General features: G+C 34.9%; 2 protein-coding genes across 3 annotated transcripts; one reads left to right on the top strand and one right to left on the bottom strand.

The window, feature by feature from the left end:
- Nucleotides 1-332: 332 nt before the first annotated feature.
- LOC120346991 (sodium/hydrogen exchanger 9B2-like) lies at nucleotides 333-8,913 on the top strand. Its single transcript, XM_039416793.2, has 19 exons — nucleotides 333-407; nucleotides 1,200-1,243; nucleotides 1,614-1,778; nucleotides 1,887-2,003; nucleotides 2,408-2,494; nucleotides 3,053-3,148; nucleotides 3,597-3,739; nucleotides 3,807-3,934; nucleotides 4,265-4,337; nucleotides 4,492-4,594; nucleotides 5,264-5,370; nucleotides 5,684-5,836; nucleotides 5,931-6,039; nucleotides 6,143-6,279; nucleotides 6,592-6,694; nucleotides 6,848-7,032; nucleotides 7,112-7,225; nucleotides 7,384-7,468; nucleotides 7,780-8,913. The coding sequence occupies exons 1-19, from the start codon at nucleotides 394-396 to the stop codon at nucleotides 7,875-7,877; spliced, it is 2,061 nt and encodes a 686-aa protein (XP_039272727.2). The 5' UTR covers nucleotides 333-393; the 3' UTR covers nucleotides 7,878-8,913.
- A 129-nt stretch (nucleotides 8,914-9,042) lies between these two features.
- Nucleotides 9,043-16,706, bottom strand: LOC120346977 (uncharacterized). Of its 2 annotated transcripts, none has more exons than XM_039416784.2 (10): nucleotides 14,695-16,706; nucleotides 13,665-13,876; nucleotides 12,383-12,927; nucleotides 12,142-12,315; nucleotides 11,770-11,918; nucleotides 11,479-11,573; nucleotides 10,891-11,086; nucleotides 10,407-10,525; nucleotides 10,200-10,274; nucleotides 9,043-9,673 (listed from the first exon to the last, which is right to left on the bottom strand). In XM_039416784.2, the coding sequence occupies exons 1-10, from the start codon at nucleotides 15,110-15,112 to the stop codon at nucleotides 9,539-9,541; spliced, it is 2,118 nt and encodes a 705-aa protein (XP_039272718.2). In that variant the 5' UTR covers nucleotides 15,113-16,706; the 3' UTR covers nucleotides 9,043-9,538. The 2 variants fall into 2 exon arrangements, with proteins under 2 accessions (XP_039272718.2, XP_039272712.2); XM_039416778.2 differs by having other exon boundaries at nucleotides 11,479-11,636; nucleotides 14,695-15,445.
- Between the last annotated feature and the right edge of the window lie 2,120 nt (nucleotides 16,707-18,826).

Consider the following 18,826-nt stretch of genomic DNA (forward strand, 5'->3'; position numbering starts at 1 on the left):
GTCATATATTACGGAATATTGACGGATATTAAATTTAAAGGACTGGTATCTGGGTATATAGTCCTAAACGCGTATCCCGGTTACATCTTAAATGAGACGATTTAACCTTAAGAATTGAATCTAATTATAAAACACTGTCATCAAATACGCGCTTCCAATTCGGGCCAATGAAAATCTGTGCATGTTAAATGTTGAAGCAATGATAAAAGAAAAAAGCTTAAACGTATGCTTAAGCTGTGACGTAGTCGATCCGAAAATCTATGAATAAGTTTCGAGGATAAAAAGTACAAACGATTGAAATCTTCGTCACAACTTGAAGAAGTGAGTTGTTATCTGCATCTTGATATCTAAAACACTTTTTCACTAATTCTGACTAGGAAAAGAAAATCTAAAATGGACACCGACGGGTGAGAAATTTTTGATTCAAATTTAAAAATTGTGTGAAGTTATGCGTTTGAAATATAATGGTATTATATACTAAACAAATGAAAAACTTCAAGCTGTTGGATTCGTACTAGTATTGCAACATCAATTATGGTTGCTATTGTCTTGTATGTTGAATATAAACATATACTGTACCGCAGTGTTCTTCAACCTTTTTTATCGTGGTATAACTTTTACAAATTTTCAAGAGCTTTTTATACCTCACAAAAACCAATTTTATTTAAGTCTTAAATGAACATCAAATTTCAAGCCTATATTGTACTGCAACATCATCATGCAATCTAATAGACTAGTGTCCGCAAGTTATAAACTTGGCCGACAGCTTCAGCGTTAACGGGAATAATGTTCAACGTAAATCAAACGAAGTGCACGGCGGCCGAAATAACCAACCCAGACACGTGACCGCATTATCTATATAATTTGTTGTGTAAGAACGTGCTCACGTCGGTTCTTTGCGTAACTGACAGTTTATATTTCATGTGCGCCGCGTTTGCATTGTTGTCTCCACTTGAATATTTTATAATTTATTATATCAGAATTTAGCCTCCCTGACTTACTTAGGCTGTACACCCTTCGTAAACCCTTTATCAGTTGTATACCCAAAATTTGGCCCGGTATACATTTGGGCATACCGTATACCCGACTGAAGAGCACTGCTGTACCGGCATCGCGGTAGGAGCTGGAAAATGTAGCTTTTTGTTTAAATGTAGACATAACAATTAGCGTTTAATTATATCGGTATATCTATTTTTCAGCGTCATTCATCAATTAGACGAAGTTTTAAACAACGAAGAATCTTGTGAGTGTTTGAGAAAAGTACAATTTTATTAATAATAATAACTAGATAGCGATCGGAGACTGCCGACTTATTGATCTTCAACATGTTCCCTTCGCTCTGACTCAACAGCGACACCGCGTATCCCATCACTAATTAATTAATGATGTGATGAATGCACATGCAAAATTTAGAGCAGATTCAACCTCGCTTTCGTGAGATATTGCGTAACATACGAAAGTGTCTAACAGACAAACAAACAGACAAATACCTATCCACATACTTACCGATCGAGATCGATAAGTAATCATAAAAACGTTTTTAAGTGATAATTTACCTAACAAGTGATATACATGGTGCAAACATTCAAAATAATATTTATTATTTCATTCAGTGTACAGACCCAAAGTGGATGAAATTAGTAATGCTGAGAGCGAAGAAGGGCTTCATTTAGAACACATTAAATACCCAGAACATTATGAATATCATATGAAGAAAGGAGGACAATTCAAAACAAAGGCACCTGTTGATTTGGATTCTGAAGATAGCGTCGGTCCAGGTAGATTTGGTAGTTGCCTGGAGTTTTTTCAACATTTTTCAATGCTTTGTTTTTTATTAGTCTTTTACTATCTTTTGTTTAGTCTTGGCCTGTTTATAATTTCTGCAGGTTGCGGCTTAGATGAAAACTCTTGCAATGGCAAATGTGCATTGTTTTGGGGAGAAAGATGCATGTGTACAACAAGAAATACATTTCTAATTGGACTTAAACGTGTTGTTACCAGAAGTAAGATATATTTTTAAGTTGGGTTTATCCCTTGGTTAGTTCTTTTTCACTGATATGTTACCGCCAAAACGATGAGTTATACACATAACATTTATTTATAAATGCTGGTGCTATCTTTGAAGTATTTATATCTTGCTATAGATGAACTTTATTTCTGATTGGCTTTGGCCGTCCATTACACAATATTTTCAGATTAAAACATAAAATCGAATCATCGCAAATAGTATTTTGAATCAATTCCTGAAATTGGATATACCTGTTTAATTTATTTTATTTTTCAACATAATCCGAATCCAATTGTCTATTGTTTAGCTGCAGCATATTTACAACTACATAAACGCAATATATTTATCCAAATATAATATATATGGGTATTAAAATAATATATGTTCTATATTTTTCAGTTATAATGTGCTTTCTATTCTGGGGATTTTTCTGGTCAATCACAGCAATAACAAATCATAGCGCTCTTCCAGGAGGAAATTTATTTGGTAAGTTTTGCATATTGTACTAGAAAGCACGGTTTGGTGAATTATTTGAAAAACCCCACTGAAATTATTTTGAATAGTTTAATTTGCAGAATAGTTCTTGTAACACATAATAAATATTTTTGTTGGTACTAAAGCATTAATAATACTCAAAGCATAAGATTTTATGAAACAAACGCGTATAGATAAAGGATAGGTAGTCTCGAATAACCACGATCGCTAGAAAAGTATTTTTATTAATAATCTATGGATTCAATGTTTAATGTTCAACGTCAAAGTTGTAAAAACCAAACGAACCTGTAGTTGTTTTATGAGAAATAGACTATTAAATTGCTATAATATGAATTGCAATTAATCTCGTGTTGAAATATGGAAATTTAATTCTTATACAAAATGTAACCCAATACAATATTGTATCATTGCAACTGACTTTAAAAATATCAAAGTCCAAAGCATTAAAATTACGAAAAGTGTAAATTATTTAATTTAGTCTGTTTCAATTCAATTTTAATTTTGAATATTGATGTCTTGATTTACAGACTATCATTTCTCTTTCTACAGGTATTTTGATGGTTTTCTTGTTTGGTATAGCAGGGGAATCGTTAATTGAAAAAATACCACTTCCATTTGACCTTCCAGGACTTCCTCCATTACTCGGTAAGTTTTAAATGAGAGAAAAAAACTCTAATTCGAGAGATTAAATCTGATAACATGACCAGGCCCACGAATAAAGCTAGATTATTTTTTTCGTGTATTTCATTGGAAACGAAACTTCCTATGGCTAAATTGTTGTTGTCTTGTTGGGGTGTTTGGAATCAATTTTGTTGCTTCGTTATGATGGAATAATCTCATTTGGGTCATCTCTGCGTCATGTGGGGCCCCATAATTTACCCCAGATTTTGTGGGCTTCAGAATTCAAGGGTACACCTTCGTATGTCATTCGCTACCATTTTGTTTTACATTGGGCCAGAAATTTGTTGACAATGCAATAGTCGTGTATTCTTCGTGTTTATGCACTTGACCATTTTTTTAATAGCCATATTAATATTTTCGTGTAAGTCGTGCATTCAACAATTCCTCAACTACAATGAACTTCTATTCTCAGCTTCCCTTGTGGTTGGCATTATCTTGCGAAATGTGCCCGGAATTTCAGTTGCGAAATGGATCAAACCGAACTGGTCGTTTACACTCCGACAGATGGCACTCGGGGTTATTTTAGGAGAAGCCGGTGTGGAAGTCGACAAACAGGTAATTTGTTCAAAATTTTGTATTAATTGATCGTTAACCAAATTATAAAATAATTCTATTTTAACAGCAAATGTATCTCTTGAGATGGGTCGTACCAAGACTGTCGTTTTTACCTTGTCTGAGCGAAGCTTTTTCTTGGGGAATATTTTCACATTGGATTCTATCTCTACCATGGCTATGGTCATTCATGCTTGGGTACGTTTGCAAATATATTAGTTTTGCAATTACCGATTCATTTTAATGCAGATGCTACTATACCGACGTTATGTTTTGTCTTACAACCTAATTTTTAAAAATAATTCTTGCATTGTACATGTATTGCAATAATAAAAGTATATTTGCCGTTTAAGCGCACTTCATAGCTTTATCATTAGAAAGTGAAAGACGAATAAAAACTACATAGTATTATTTAATATATAATTCCAACATCAAGCGAGATTAGATTTTGTATTGCGATATCTTTAAAACAATTGATAAGTTTTAACTGACGACTCTCTAAGTTAAACCGTATCTATTGTTTTTCAGTTTCGTATGCGGTGCAGTTGCTCCAGCTTGTGTTGTCCCATCGATGATTAGATTTCAAGCGAAAGGAATGGGGGTCAGTATGTATAAAGATAACAAGAAGATAACATTTTCATAACATTAATGTCTGAGTTACAGATCTTAACGTTAGTAATCAGTAATAAATGCCGAGTCGAACTTCAAATAATTCTTTGCTTGTATTACACCCTAATAGTATTTTACACACATAGGTTCTGCGAGGAGTTCCAACACTTTGTATGGCTGCTGCGTCGATTGACGATATTATTGCTATCAATGGATTTAACATACTTCTCACAATTACCTTTTCAACAGGTAACGTTTAAAATCATTTGATATTTTAGTCAAACATGAATGTGCTCATATATCCGAACTGCTAAAAACGTGTTTTGTAAATGCTGGTACAGATGAAAAACCTTGGTGTGGGATTTATGTTATTCCCCAAATCGACGCAAAACAATTAGATCAGTGGTGTGCAACATTCTGCCCGTTGGCCACAACCCGGCCCGCCAAGTTATTTAGTGTGGCCCTTGTCAACTTTCAGATTTCCCTCATCCCGCTGAATTTTTTGTGTGGCCCAGCCAGATGTCTGAATTAAATGGTTCAATCCCCTTCAAATGTCACAATTTTTACCCATTTAGTGACCAAGAAAATTTAAAAAAGAGAATGAGGTTATGGACAACGAGCGCTTATTTTATATTACGAACAACCAATAATTACGAACAATTAATAATAAATATCGATCGGTTGCGTTAGGTTTTACAACACTATGACTTTGGGGATATCCTACATAACGAATAGAATTTTATAGAAGGTTTCTAAAACTCTACTTTTCATTTTTTTTTATTTGTTTTTGGTAATTCTGCATTTATACTGCATCAACCGTTTTAGTATTATTAATCACAATTGAACAGTTATCCAACTGGAAAGAACAATACACATTGTGAGCCTGTTATTTAACTCGGTTGTTCATGCTATATCCAGGTGGAATTGGGTATGATATTGGAGTGGCGGTCGTTGAAATATGCTTGGGAATCATTCTGGGTATGATTGCCGGATACCTTATGTGGTTCTTCCCTGATCCAAGACAGGTAAATAATAACTTTCTAATCAAAGCTGTAGAAAAACATGTTTAGTAACTCGATAACAAACAACGAATTTACGATAAAAATTGCTTATTATATGTTAATTACTAAGCAAAACAGGCTCTCGTTATTGAGTTATTCTACTTGCACCACCACCACTCGGGTTACATAGAATTTTACTAAATACCGTAGCAATTTGTAAAGTTAATTGGAGCATACTTCTATTAATTTAGATAATGCAAAATTGATTAAAAAATAAAACATCAAAACATTAATTATCACAAAATCATGTACGCTTTATATCATATTTATATCACAGCACAACATCGTCAGAGATCGAACGTTTTTATTGGTTTTCACGTCATGGTTTCTCATCTTTATGACAAATGTTGTCAACTTATCTGGCGCCGGGACTCTTGGTACATTGACATGCTCATTTGTAGGATCACTTGGATGGCCTTTGGAACAAGTGGTAATTCATTTGAAACTTCTAAATTTTAATCTTTTTGATTTCATTTGGCACTGTTGGTATCTTTACTTTTACTCAATTCGGATATATATTTCAGCATGCTGTGGCTAAAGTGTACAAGTCGGTTTGGTATTGGTTTTCACCACTTCTTTTTGGTTTGACTGGAGCAAATGTGGACGTCACTATTATGGATGGACATACAATTGGTAAGTAATATTTTTGAACAAACATATGATCTGCGTTCATTTATAATCGCTACACTATGACGTAGGCTGATATGTTGTTAAATTTCAAGTTTTTAATTTACAGGTTTGGCCGTTGGATGCATGTGTCTTTGTCTTGCTGTACGATTAACGGTGGCTGGATCAGCAGTGTCATTCCTGGGTTGGATGTATAGAGAAAAATTTATGACCGCAGTAACATGGATTCCAAAAGCAACAGTTCAAGTAATATCTCCATGTACATTTCAAGCCGCGCGCTGATGAATATTTTTACCATTTTAACTACCTTCAGCTGAAAAGCATATATTTTTATGATATAAAAACAGTTTTCAGTATAACCATGGATACATTCGACACTGTGATAATTGATAAGACATGTTATGTAATGCGATAGTCAGCTTGACTATTTTTTTCAGTAATTTACTGAATAAATATAAAATGGGGAAAATAATTTAACTTTGCTACACAAAATAACTTGTGTTGAAAGTTTTCAATAAATATATTTAGCATTTTCTGGATAACGTTATGCTTTTACAGGCTGCTATTGGCGGGGTAGCTCTTGATCATGCAAACGATTTATGCGCCGGAAGAACATGGCCTCCACTGTGCAACACAACTACGGGAACAACGGAAACGTATTGTAAGTAAAGCTCATATAAGCATCACCTTAATGACATTATGATTATAAATGAATTGAGTGTGTTACATTTGCGATTGAGGACAAGCGCAAGGCTCGTTAATATCATGCTGTTCACTCATCCTCAATTTATAACTCTCTATTGATTGATTTCAGACGGCAGTGGATTTAACTGGACAACTAGCGATGTTATGATAACGTCAACTGAAATAATGACGACGGGAGCAATGAATACTACATTCAATAATGAAACATACGGAACTACAACACCAAGTTGCGTGACTGAATATGATTACCCATCACCTCTATATTGTCAACAAATAACCGGTTATGGTACATTAGTGAGTATTTTATTATAATTATACAAAAACAACAGAAGTTACGTGAAACTTCAACAAATATTTCCAATTTTGTTTTTAGATTCTTCAAGTATCTGTCGTTGTTATTCTTATAACCGCACCAGTAGGAGTTTTTCTCATTGGAGTTTTTGGGCCCATTTTATTGAGAGTCGACGATCCGAATATAACTGGAAAGGTAAGTTTTGGAAACATTTTTTAAATTTTATCGAAAAAGGCCGTGAAAGTTCCTTGACACCTCTCATTAATAAAAAGATTTGTAAAAGCGAATTATGTCTGTATAATCAAAAACTAAGCAACATTATATTGATGAATGCTGCCTTTACAACCAACTAGAAACCGCCAGATGACAACAGTATTGAGCTTGGAGAAAGCGCGTCTGGATTTGAGGAGAAAATGAGAGATGATGTCTTTGACCCAGGCAAGTGAAATCTTATTTAGCTCGCGTACTTTCGATACTCCCTCAACACCGAAGAAAGAAAGACTACAGTACTAGACTAATATATATATATATCGTATTTTAGGAATCAATATTCAACTAGAACTAGGCTACATATTTTGTGCAGTATGTTATTGCGACGGATGCCTTCTAGTTGTATTATTTAGCAATTCGAGGTAGCCTATTCGAAATGAGTGTAATATGAATATAACATCGTGTTGCAATTCCTAGTATTTTATAGAGCAACCGATTGAGAAAATTTGAAATTATTAAAATTTCAATTTTATGTTTAGGACATGACAATCAAGTTTTTACAAAAGAATCGGATACAATGAAATATCCAACATATGCTAACGAGCCAGACAAGACAAGCACATCAACGAAGCTATGAAGTGCAGCTTGTATATGTTTGAAATTATTTAACTGCTGTATATTATGAGCGAAACAAATGGTGTCATATATGACCGCGTTTTCGCTGCGTGTAAGACTCCCCAAGAGAAAAATTAATTGTATAGTAAAGAAACTGGGATTACTTTATATTTGAATTATATATATATTGCAGTATTCAACCTGTGTTAATAAGTATTAATCGTGTATTTTCATTGAATAACATTAATTAATGGTATCTCATTTTAGTACTGTTCGGTTTTAGTAAATTATAAGTTACAGTATTAGGTACATTGCCGATTGTTTTTGTTTTAATTGTGTGAATAAAATATAAATGTGTGGTTTCAAAATACTTCTGGCCGTGTATGATATTTAAGGATAAAGAATAAATGAAAGATTGCAATACATATACTTCTAGTTCACTGTTACAATTTTATCGGGACAGCAAGATGAATATGGTTGGCTGTAAGGCTTCGCTCAATTTATTAGAAAGAGAAACCAAATTTATGGTCGATTTTTTTTCAGCCAGTGCAACTTGCAACAAAATTACGTATATGCAGTTTTGCTGAAGGTGAGGTAAGCCGCGGGATTGAAATTTACTAGCAACACTTATGGTTTTCTCATATATAATTCAGACGGTAGAGGAAAGGAGTTTTGGTTATGCGAATACTGTTATCAGACATTAAGTGGAAATATGACAACACTTTTTCACGGAGTTTTTTTTTATCTTCATGAAAAACTCGGTGCTCAGCTGGACAGAAAAAACCTTACCTTAACGATATCTCAGCGTGAAGTTGAGGAAATTGCATTTTTGTCATTGGAGTTGAAGAGTATGGGCTTTGGCGAATTTACCAACCAACCAATTGCCAATATTGAATTAGAAAGCTTTCAGCCCAGTAAATGCCTCGGCCGCTTCACCACGCCTAGGATGTTTCAAAAGATTTACTGAAACTTTTAAATCAACAACCATTTTCATATGCGACGGACCTGGACTAGCAATCGGAAGAGAGACTGGAGTTTTCAATATCATTGAAAGTCTTCAGTCTTCTATTAAAATCCAACAGCCGTTGTACAAGCCAAATTCACGCCAAGAATGCATGGTACTTAGTGATAACTGTAGATTTTGGCTTGGTATAACTGATAAAACCCAAAGTTGACATGTTCTCAAATTGATAGATCGTGAAAGAGGTTTTCTTCGACAACGCAAACAGACATAGAACCATAAATATACAAGAGATAACGTAGTATTATGTAACTTCACAAACATATGATTGCATTCATATATATTTAATATAGCAACGACATGGCTTCGATAGAGTACATATGCTGTAACTGTGAGTATACTATAATTGGGAACTAACTAATACAAGAGGCATAACAGATTGCTCAATACGATTCGCACATAAAAAAGTTTTGAGAAATGATAAATAGATGCCAATATTAAATAAACTGAGGTTATATTAAATGGATAAACACAATCTGGAGTGATTGCTTTGGCTAAACAAATGTCTCGTTTGTAGTTTTGAATTCTGTCATATTGGTATTTTTGGACAATAAAATTTATAATAGAAGTGATTGCATTTTAGTACGAACCATACATGATTGATTGGTGATCACGAATCATTCATATTCTATACATGGTACAACATGAATTTCAATGACTGGTTATATAAATATAGAAGTGTTGACTTGATTCCCGCTGTTTTGTTGTAGTTCGGCTCTAGCTTGAAATAGTTGGCGCACGAGAGCAGCTTTTTCTTTTTGTAGTTGAACGACTTGGTCAGATTTATCCGAGACTTCCTGTTAAATAACAAAAGCAAATGTATATGAATCAGTAACAGAGGGCTCATTGGCACGATAAGGTACCATCCAATAAATAAGAGAGTAATATAATACAAACAACAGAGTAATTCTTAAATATATGGACATGGAGGTCGTGCGTCGGTATGGGTAAGACTTAAAAACGGAATTTGCAAAAAAAGCATCGACGGGAAAGTTATAAGGTTGCGAAAAAAACGCAATCCAAGGTGTTTTCCTTTGACTTGAATAAAACGGCAAAATTTTGAGTGAATTATATAAAGGTACTATAAAACTCGAAAAATCAAATTAATGTAAAATAACCCTCTAGCGACTTCCTCCACCTTCAAGTACTGGAAATTTAAATTTGATTGGCCCACTAGTTGCAGGGAAAATGTCCAAAAACCAACCACAACAACAAGAATAACAACAAAAAATTACAAAACGATCCATATGGAACCAAGTTAAACATGCGATGTTCTTAGGCATGCCAAACTACACCATTGTTCATTGAAACAAATTATCTTACCCTTGTTAAGAGTTGATTGTGGTCTCGCAGTGTTGTGATAGTCAAAGATTGTTCTTCGCTTTTTCCGTTGTTAACCTGCGCCAAATGTGTAGAACAGTATAATGAATTAGTAAGGCTTGGATTCCGGATGGTTTTAATTTAGAATTAGACGAATTCTCATGTTTGAAAATGCAAATACGAATATATCATTAATATTAACGTGCTTACCTCAATAGTAGCAGTGCTTGTAAATAGTGTTTGTAGCTGAGATACGGTATTCATCAAGGATCTCATCTGTTTTTCAGTTTCTGCAATGTTATCAAGACGATAATCTGCGGAACCAGGTTCTGGAATAAAATTGAATATGCTGCTTAAAAAACATCTCATCATAGTCGATATAGGCGCATTCCTCAACTCTGTAATTTTTATTGGGAACGAAAGGTCATAAAGACGTCTTGTTCCACCTTTCAGCAATGATTTCCAATCTCATTTACAATACATGGTCCCGTTTCACAGTTTTGAAACCATATATACTACCATAGCACAAAGGGTATCAAACAATTGAACGTATATACTCAATCCCACTATTCGGAGTCAATGCAGCTCGTTCCCTTGAATTTCTCCATTAACGTTTCAAAATTCTTCCTCAGGAATTTTTTTCACCCAGTTAGAAAATATAATTGAAAGTGATCCTCGCTGCTAACAACAATACCTGTTTTACATATATCTTCGGATGATGTTGATCTTCCTACAGAAAGAGATCCTTTGTTTATTTTTAAATTGATTTGATTCTGTCTTTCATTGATGTTATTTAATCTTCTTTCAAACCATGATTTAGTCGAATCTATTGCCTGTAGTCCTTGAAGCAACAACTTCTTCTGGTCATCAAGCTGTTTCATATATTTGATCTGTAAAGAATACAAGATCTTAAAACTGGGTTCCGAGAAATTCATGCGTGATGCAAGAATGCATTTGGCGGAAAAAGACTTAGACCGAAAACAGACCTTTACGGCAAGTAGTACAACATTTTTGGTGTATGTATTATGTATCAGTTATCAGTCGTGTCAAAATTTTATTTTTTTTTCCACAGTCATTGTGTCAATGTGCCATATATCATGTCTAAACTCAAATATCAACCGTCCCAATTATCACAGCAATTTTTTGTTTTTAACGTTAATAGAAAACATACGTCGGAATAGGAAATCTGAATTCGTGATTATTACCAATATCGCAATCATTCAAAAAGGGTCGGTATGAAAATATTAAAGATTTCATGTAATTTCAGTCACTCATTGCATACCGTATTATAATCTATTCCTGTAGCAACTGTGTGTCGACGAATATTTCTTCTCTGTTGTATAGAAGCACTGTTTGCTCGGCGTCTTATCCCTGAAGCTGCCGAAGTAGAAACAGTAAATGGTGGTGTACTTTGTTCCTGATTTTGAGAACTTCTGGAATCTGAATCATTTGGTAAGAATTCTTTATAGTGGGTTTGACCTAACGTGCACTAGGACGAAGAAGTGTAATCAAATTATATTCATATGATAGTATAAATAACCTAAATTCTTTCAGAATGAAGTAGGTATCTTACCTGAAGGAGAAGTGAAAAGTGCTTTTGCCACATTCTCTATAGATCTAGGAGATGTTGCCGCCGACGAATCACCGTTTGAAGTTGATGACGACATAGATCCATGAAGATTTAATTTGGGAATTTCTGTGACTTCCGCTCGGCTTGAGCTCCTGTAAAAAATTGATATATTATTACTGAACAAGGTATTTTCAACATAAATTTTTACTGAAAATATTTCGTAAACCGGTTCTAAATCAAGTCTGCCAATGAATACACGGTACCTTGAAGTCAGTCAACTTTAGAAATACGACAATACTCTATCTTCTACCGTAACGGTGAAAAGACCAAGTCGTCCATTTTAATCGCACAATCAATATTGTAAAAAAAACTAACCGTGCGTATTTAACAATGGGTATTTCGGGTGGAGAAGAACTATTGCATCGTCTTCCGTGTCCTTCATTGTTTGGCCGATTTTCGTTGATTTGGGTAATTTCATCTTCGCCAACCTTTCCACTGTTGCTCTCTATCGCTCTCTTGCGATCGAGCTGGTCACCAGAATGCAGTTTTCTGCACAAAAATGGAACATTAGTTTGGATTAGAAGACTAAAAGTTGTATATTTGAGCAAATTCTTACCCGGTTGCTGTGTATAATGAATGCGCATTTCTCGAAAATCGACTCGAAGCCGCTGATCTTCCCATTGTCGAAAACGAATTCATGGACGCGGAAATCACCATCGGTTTATTTTCAGAATTTTTTGAAGACCGTTGAAGACTCCCGTATTGTTGGTGTTGAGGTATACTGACGGAAGATTTGGTACGTTTGAGTGTTCCTGTTATTCCTATATACTTTCCGGATAGCACCACCGGCTGCATATTCATCACAGAGGCGCCGTCAACCTCGTTTATGAAAAGAGTGCTGGCTGTTATTTGATCGAGGTTGCTTCTTGGAGTATTGTTACGACAATTTGACGAATCTCGATAATAGTTATCCGCTCGGTTTTCTTTGTCTTTAGAATAGCAGTTATTTTCTTTTTCAAAATTCAATTTCCTAATTTCTTCGGCATTTTGTTTTGCGTTACATTGTTTGGAGGAATGATTTTGTCCACCGTTGTCCACCTTGATGTCGTCTTGAGTGGTGTATTGTGAAGATGTCGTATGGTGTTTTACGTTTGGTATTATCTGTCATAAATTAGAGATTATGAAATGAATAAAATTTAAAAGTGAGACAATCGAGGCTCAACTTACGTAAGTCACAATTATAGTCGATTGTCTTTTTAACAATGTTTTCAGTGCAGCTATTAATTTCACAGTTCCCTAGCGTTCACATTGAAGCGTCAATATGCTTGAACTAGCATAAAGAAGAATACTTGTTTTGCGATCTCATATAATTTTATCATTTCAGCTCAAGCTTTATGGTATGTTAAATAAATCGCGATCCCATATAATTTTAAGATTTAAGCTCGGGTTTTATTTTATTTCGAATAAATCTCATAGTAACTATAACTAAACTGAATAGTATAGTTTAATAAATTCGCTGGAGTTCGAAGTCGGGCGTATACCATTAGTTACAATTGTACGTCACTATATTGTCCATCCATTGGGTAGACATAATTTTTAGAAACGTCAAAACGACAATGATGGATTTGCGTGATTTGATTGACTCATTAAAAGCGTTAGAAGTAATACGTTAATTACCTTGCGTAGTCTAACGCCACAAGCTTTTCATTAATGAAGTCTACTTCTGTATGCGTAACGACATCTTTAGGAGATGCCCCCCAAATTGAAAATAATAACATAATATAATACGACATATAATACGCACAAAATACGACCCAGCGATGGCTCTGTCGAGACCTTATACTTGGCAGAGTGTCTTTAGGTACTTGATAAACTTTCTAGTTAGTGGAAACCCATACCTTTGCGGTGAATATGGGTCCACTGTTTGATCGTCTGTGTCGAAATGGTCTATTTGATTTCGACGTAGATACTGTGGTATCCCGGCGTTTCAGGTTGACAGTATTATTCAGCTTTGTCTGAAACTGTTGGTTGCTTTGATGGTGCAAAGAAGGAAACACGGCCGCCACGTTTGAATATTTTTGATTAGGTAATGGATGGTCGCACGGAAGAGCTAAAAAATTAGAGAATAAGTATTAATAAACAAAAGCGGGAAACTGATTCAGGTTATATTAAATTGTAGCTCTGAGCCAGCTGATTTCATATTTCTACAGATACAACTTCTTTGAATTACCGTTAATTTCATGTACATGTCTCGCTTTTTTTAACAATATACAATTACCAAAATGATACAAAGTAGCATTTAAAATTTAGTGACCATAATTACGTAGCAAAGTTGAATAAATAAACAATTTCACGCCAATCTTAATCCTAATCGATATGCTCTGATTAAAATAGATATTATAACACAATATTGACCCGTAATTTTAATTGGCGTTTAATGGAAAATCGTCTTATGACGATAATAATCGCTAATTTGTTTTTTGAAATAATTGATCTCGGATGTTATTTGCTTCATTCGGGTAATTTCATTATTTGAACAGGTGGAGAAATAAAATGTTGGACCCGATTGACCTCTATATGGATTAAACACAACTCGCAACATGTCGAATTTAAAGTACTAGGAAGCAATACGGCCTTTATCGCGTGGTAAAATATTGAAGCGTAAATTAATTTTAAGCGTTTTAGCAGGGTTAAACATAAATCAAAATTAATAGTAACATTGTTTCGGATATTTCAAAATATATTTTGCCGCAATATTTTGCAGTTTCGTATTAAAGAATGATTAATGTCGCATTTTAAATAGAAAAATGCTGTGATATATACATCTGTCTGATTAGTTAAATTAGTAATAAAAAATCATGGAACGATTCGTTGCGTAAAAAGTTCGCTAAAAATTAAGTAAGCAAAAAGGCGCATATCCTAACTTACATTGCAATTTACCGTGACCATTCCATTTTGGCCGAGCGGCGTTCAAACTTTTCAGCGGAAGTACCTCGTTTTTTCTTGCTCTGGATAAGGCAAGGCGAAGTCCACAAACAAACGTGTCGAAAGTCAATAATTGTTCAGGCGGTGCAATATCTTTCAATGCAGAGAGCACTCCAGGTAGGTTCGGCACAGCGTCATCTCTCCAACGGCGTTCGATTTCTGCCAAGGGTACGGCACCCGTATTGCTGTCATCCAGCATGTCAAATAGGGTTCGCATAGATTTGACGAATTGTTTTGGAAGGCCCTGAATGCTGTTTTTGTGATCTGGCATTGACTGGTTGCAACCGGACGACGAAGATGACCTATACGATTTTGATGAAGTCATTGAAGAAGATGGCGAGATATTTTCTACCTCTGTCATGGTTCCACTCTAGACAATTGTTTTTATTCGCGATAACTACTTTAATTTACACTGAACCTGCGAAAAACAGCATTACAATACCATAAACCGATGAGGATAGGTAATTTTACATTAGTCCACTCCCAATAGCAATCGCGCTTTTGCAATGTTGTCGGGGCTACCTTTGGAACTCGAGAATGTTACTTTATCGATATTGTATCCCGTCATCTACCTCAAGGTGCCATAAAAAGCTTGTTCAATATTTATGGTCACCATATACGTTATAACATTCGATCTATAGCGACATCGTAAACTTTAACCCAGACCTGAACCTTTGTAGAATGTCAATACATAATCTCAAATGACGCTTCATGCCTACGGGCAAAGATGCGTTGCATCTTCAAATATTAAACTTGGACCAAAACATGTATATTGAGGACTGTGAAACACAAGCACAGAGAGCCTGATGTAATATCTTTTCCCTGAACCAAATATTTCTTATTCAGTGTGCCTGACTAAGCCTTCCCAAAATATGCAACATCTGCAGAAATAGTAAGAGAAAGGAATTCGTAACTGTTATTTCTTCAGCAAAACAGTGCCGGTATCAAATCTGACTAACTGCTTCTGTGTTACATAGACATTCACGGCCAATTTTCCGCTTAACGTTACTTTCTCCAAGCGTAACATTTCACGGAATTTTAAAACACGCGCCGTCAATGATTCGTTTGTCTTTCTATTATAAAATACCACAAAATATGCAACAACCGGCGGGCACGCACGCTTGACTGATCATATGGCAACTAAAATATGTTAATCCTTTTCGTCCGGTAATAGAAAGTATCGTGAATTTTAACATACAACATTGGAACTTACAAAATTGAAGTATAATCTACAGAAAACATTTTGGCGATACAAAAAGCTGGACCAATCAGAATAACTTAAAACACACTGTGGAAACAAAAGTGTTATACTTAGCTTGTGTCATTATTTAAAAATATAATTGCAGAACAAAAACGTTTTTGGCGTCTGAAAAATCAATTTCAAAACTTCTGCCCCCTTTTATTTTCAATTCACATTACAATCCTTACATCATCTTTATTACAGTAACTGTTAAATATTTAGTACAAAATAACGAAGTTTAACAGCTAATTTTCTAATGCGTCAGTTAACGTTCACTTAATCTTCGATAAACTAAAGCATTATACCGACTTGTCAGCTCCACTCTACTGCTACAGCTATCCACCAAAATAAAAAGTGTCGATTAACTGAGTTGATCCAATCCGTTTTTGTGGACACATCGGGTAAAGTGCGAGTATTAATACGTAAGAAAAACATCGATAGCTATTAACAAAACTATCAAATAGCACGTGTCTAAATCGCGATTAAACTAAATTGAACTAACACCATGACTGTAAGACTAATCCAAAATCGATTTTTTGACAAAAAATTCGTAATTTATCTCCTATATCATTACAGCAGCTGATGGCCGAGATAATTCTATTCTTCAAAGATTTGTTCAGATCCTATTGTCACATTTAAATTCAGATTCAAGGTAATATATAACATTGGCCTAATTTCAAACATTTTTGAATAGATGATCAGCTGCGGGGACTTTCAGTAGTCTATGGCGCAAATATTGCCCATATCGTATATACATATATGCATGTTAACATACTCCTAACAGCTCCAGAACCATAATGCACACATCTAAGCATTCAGAAGTATATAAAATGAGTCTTGCTCACCCTGTTATCGCAGTTTACAACCAACACTAAAAACGCTTTCAGCTCGCACCTTCGCCGCATTGCGAACAAACCGCTTGTTATCTCGTGGTCGGCAGCAGCATTATTCGAAACAAAAGGACGTGTTATTTTCAAAACACTAATTACAAACCACAACACGCATCATTAGTACACATGTTACCGTTTGATATGAACATTGAGGGTGATTAATGAAACACTTAACCTCGCTTTGATATATTGAGCGTGTTAAAATACATCGTCGAAAGCGCGAGTCGTGGGTCTGGAGGGCGTTTTGTGTTGATAACATTGAGGAAATGAATTTTATTAACACAATCGTCAAAATGATGAAGTATTATCATTGCAGTTGTTGGGAACAATACCAGGATTTCACTTTAATTAATAATTGTAAAGTTGCTTTTCGGTATTTTATGGCAATGAGACATACTAAAATTTTGTATATCATGTGAGTATGTGACACATGTCCATGAAGACGATTCTCACAAACGTATTTCCATGGTACAACTGAATTTAAGCGCGAACGCAATGTTCATAGGCTGTCGAAAATGATTATTTGTACACAACCTGTAAGTGAGTCAAATCAAATGTTGAAGTAATTTATAGGCGACTGCGGGATTTTTAGGTGACACATGTTTGGCTCAAATGTCCGCTTGGGTCAGAGAAATAATTCAATTGACTGGAGAAATCAGGACGAAAGATCACACGAAAATTTCGACTACGAAAACTCACCACGTATGTGCTGTTTCACATGATAATTTATCCCCAGACACCGACTACAGAATTCAAATTCATCAGGTTAAAACCACTCCGCTGCGGCTGCGATAAAAATGAAAGTTTCCGATTTCAGAGCTTCGTACGGTTTCGAGATGGGAACCTTACGAGCCAAGCGATATTATGCGATTTTGAAAAATTTGTTTGAGCAAATATTCTTGAAATCAGTGGTATAAAATTACCGGCTTTACCTAATTAATGCCTTTATGTAAGTGCAAATATTTGTTTTTATACGTTTGGTCAAGACCATGGTATGTACTACCATGCATATTAATTGTTCAGCGATTTCGACCAGCTGTATTATTTTAAACATAAGTCATAAGTCACATAATTTCATGTGTATTCAATGAATAAAATAAATAGCCTATACAGAAATAAATTAAATTGTTTCTGTTGCCATTCAATCGTCGCATACAGGTCTAGGTAAACACGCCTCAATAGAAACATGATATTGGAAACAATGGGCAGAAGATTGACATAATACCATCTATGATTCCATTGTATTTGTAACTAATTTACCGTGGCACATGTTTGGTTTAGTATCAATAAATATCGAGGTACAGTCACGAAGTCATAATTTTGACGTTATGGCGACTGGCTAGGCTTCTGTGCGTCAACGTCAGTTTCCACTTCAGAGTAACTGCTCAAGTTGACAGAAACAACAAGAATAAAACTTTGCAACGAAAACGGAAAGGCCAGGATTTAGCAATAACGAAACTTTTCTATAAAGTTGACTATTAGATTTACGTTGGAGGTTTCAAATTATATTTACTATAAAGAATACATTTCCTAGGAGATAGTAACATGAAGGACATTATCTGAACTGAGATTGAGTATATATATAAGGTAGGAGGTATAACGTAATTATAGGTTTATCGGGATGTCGAGTTAATTAAGCTAAGTAAAAAAATATTCGGTTGGAAATTATCTGAATGTAATTTGTCGAAAGTTCTTCTCCCTGGCAAGAAAAATTTGTACAATCCGATTGAATCACACATACACTCGAATTTTTTTTAAATTACTGAAGTTGTCAGTACGCTACATTACGGAGTCATGCTGCGAATATTTATTCAAAATTACGTGATGCATCGCAGTATGCCACAACGTCTGTAGTAGGGCCCGGCAATCATGTTCTCAATTGAACATGGATCAATTGAAGCCGATGATCCAATCACCAAAATGTGAAATAGATTCAGGTGTAAAC

This window comes from Styela clava, chromosome 1 (assembly GCF_964204865.1).
Source record: "Styela clava chromosome 1, kaStyClav1.hap1.2, whole genome shotgun sequence".
Taxonomy (NCBI): domain Eukaryota; kingdom Metazoa; phylum Chordata; class Ascidiacea; order Stolidobranchia; family Styelidae; genus Styela; species Styela clava.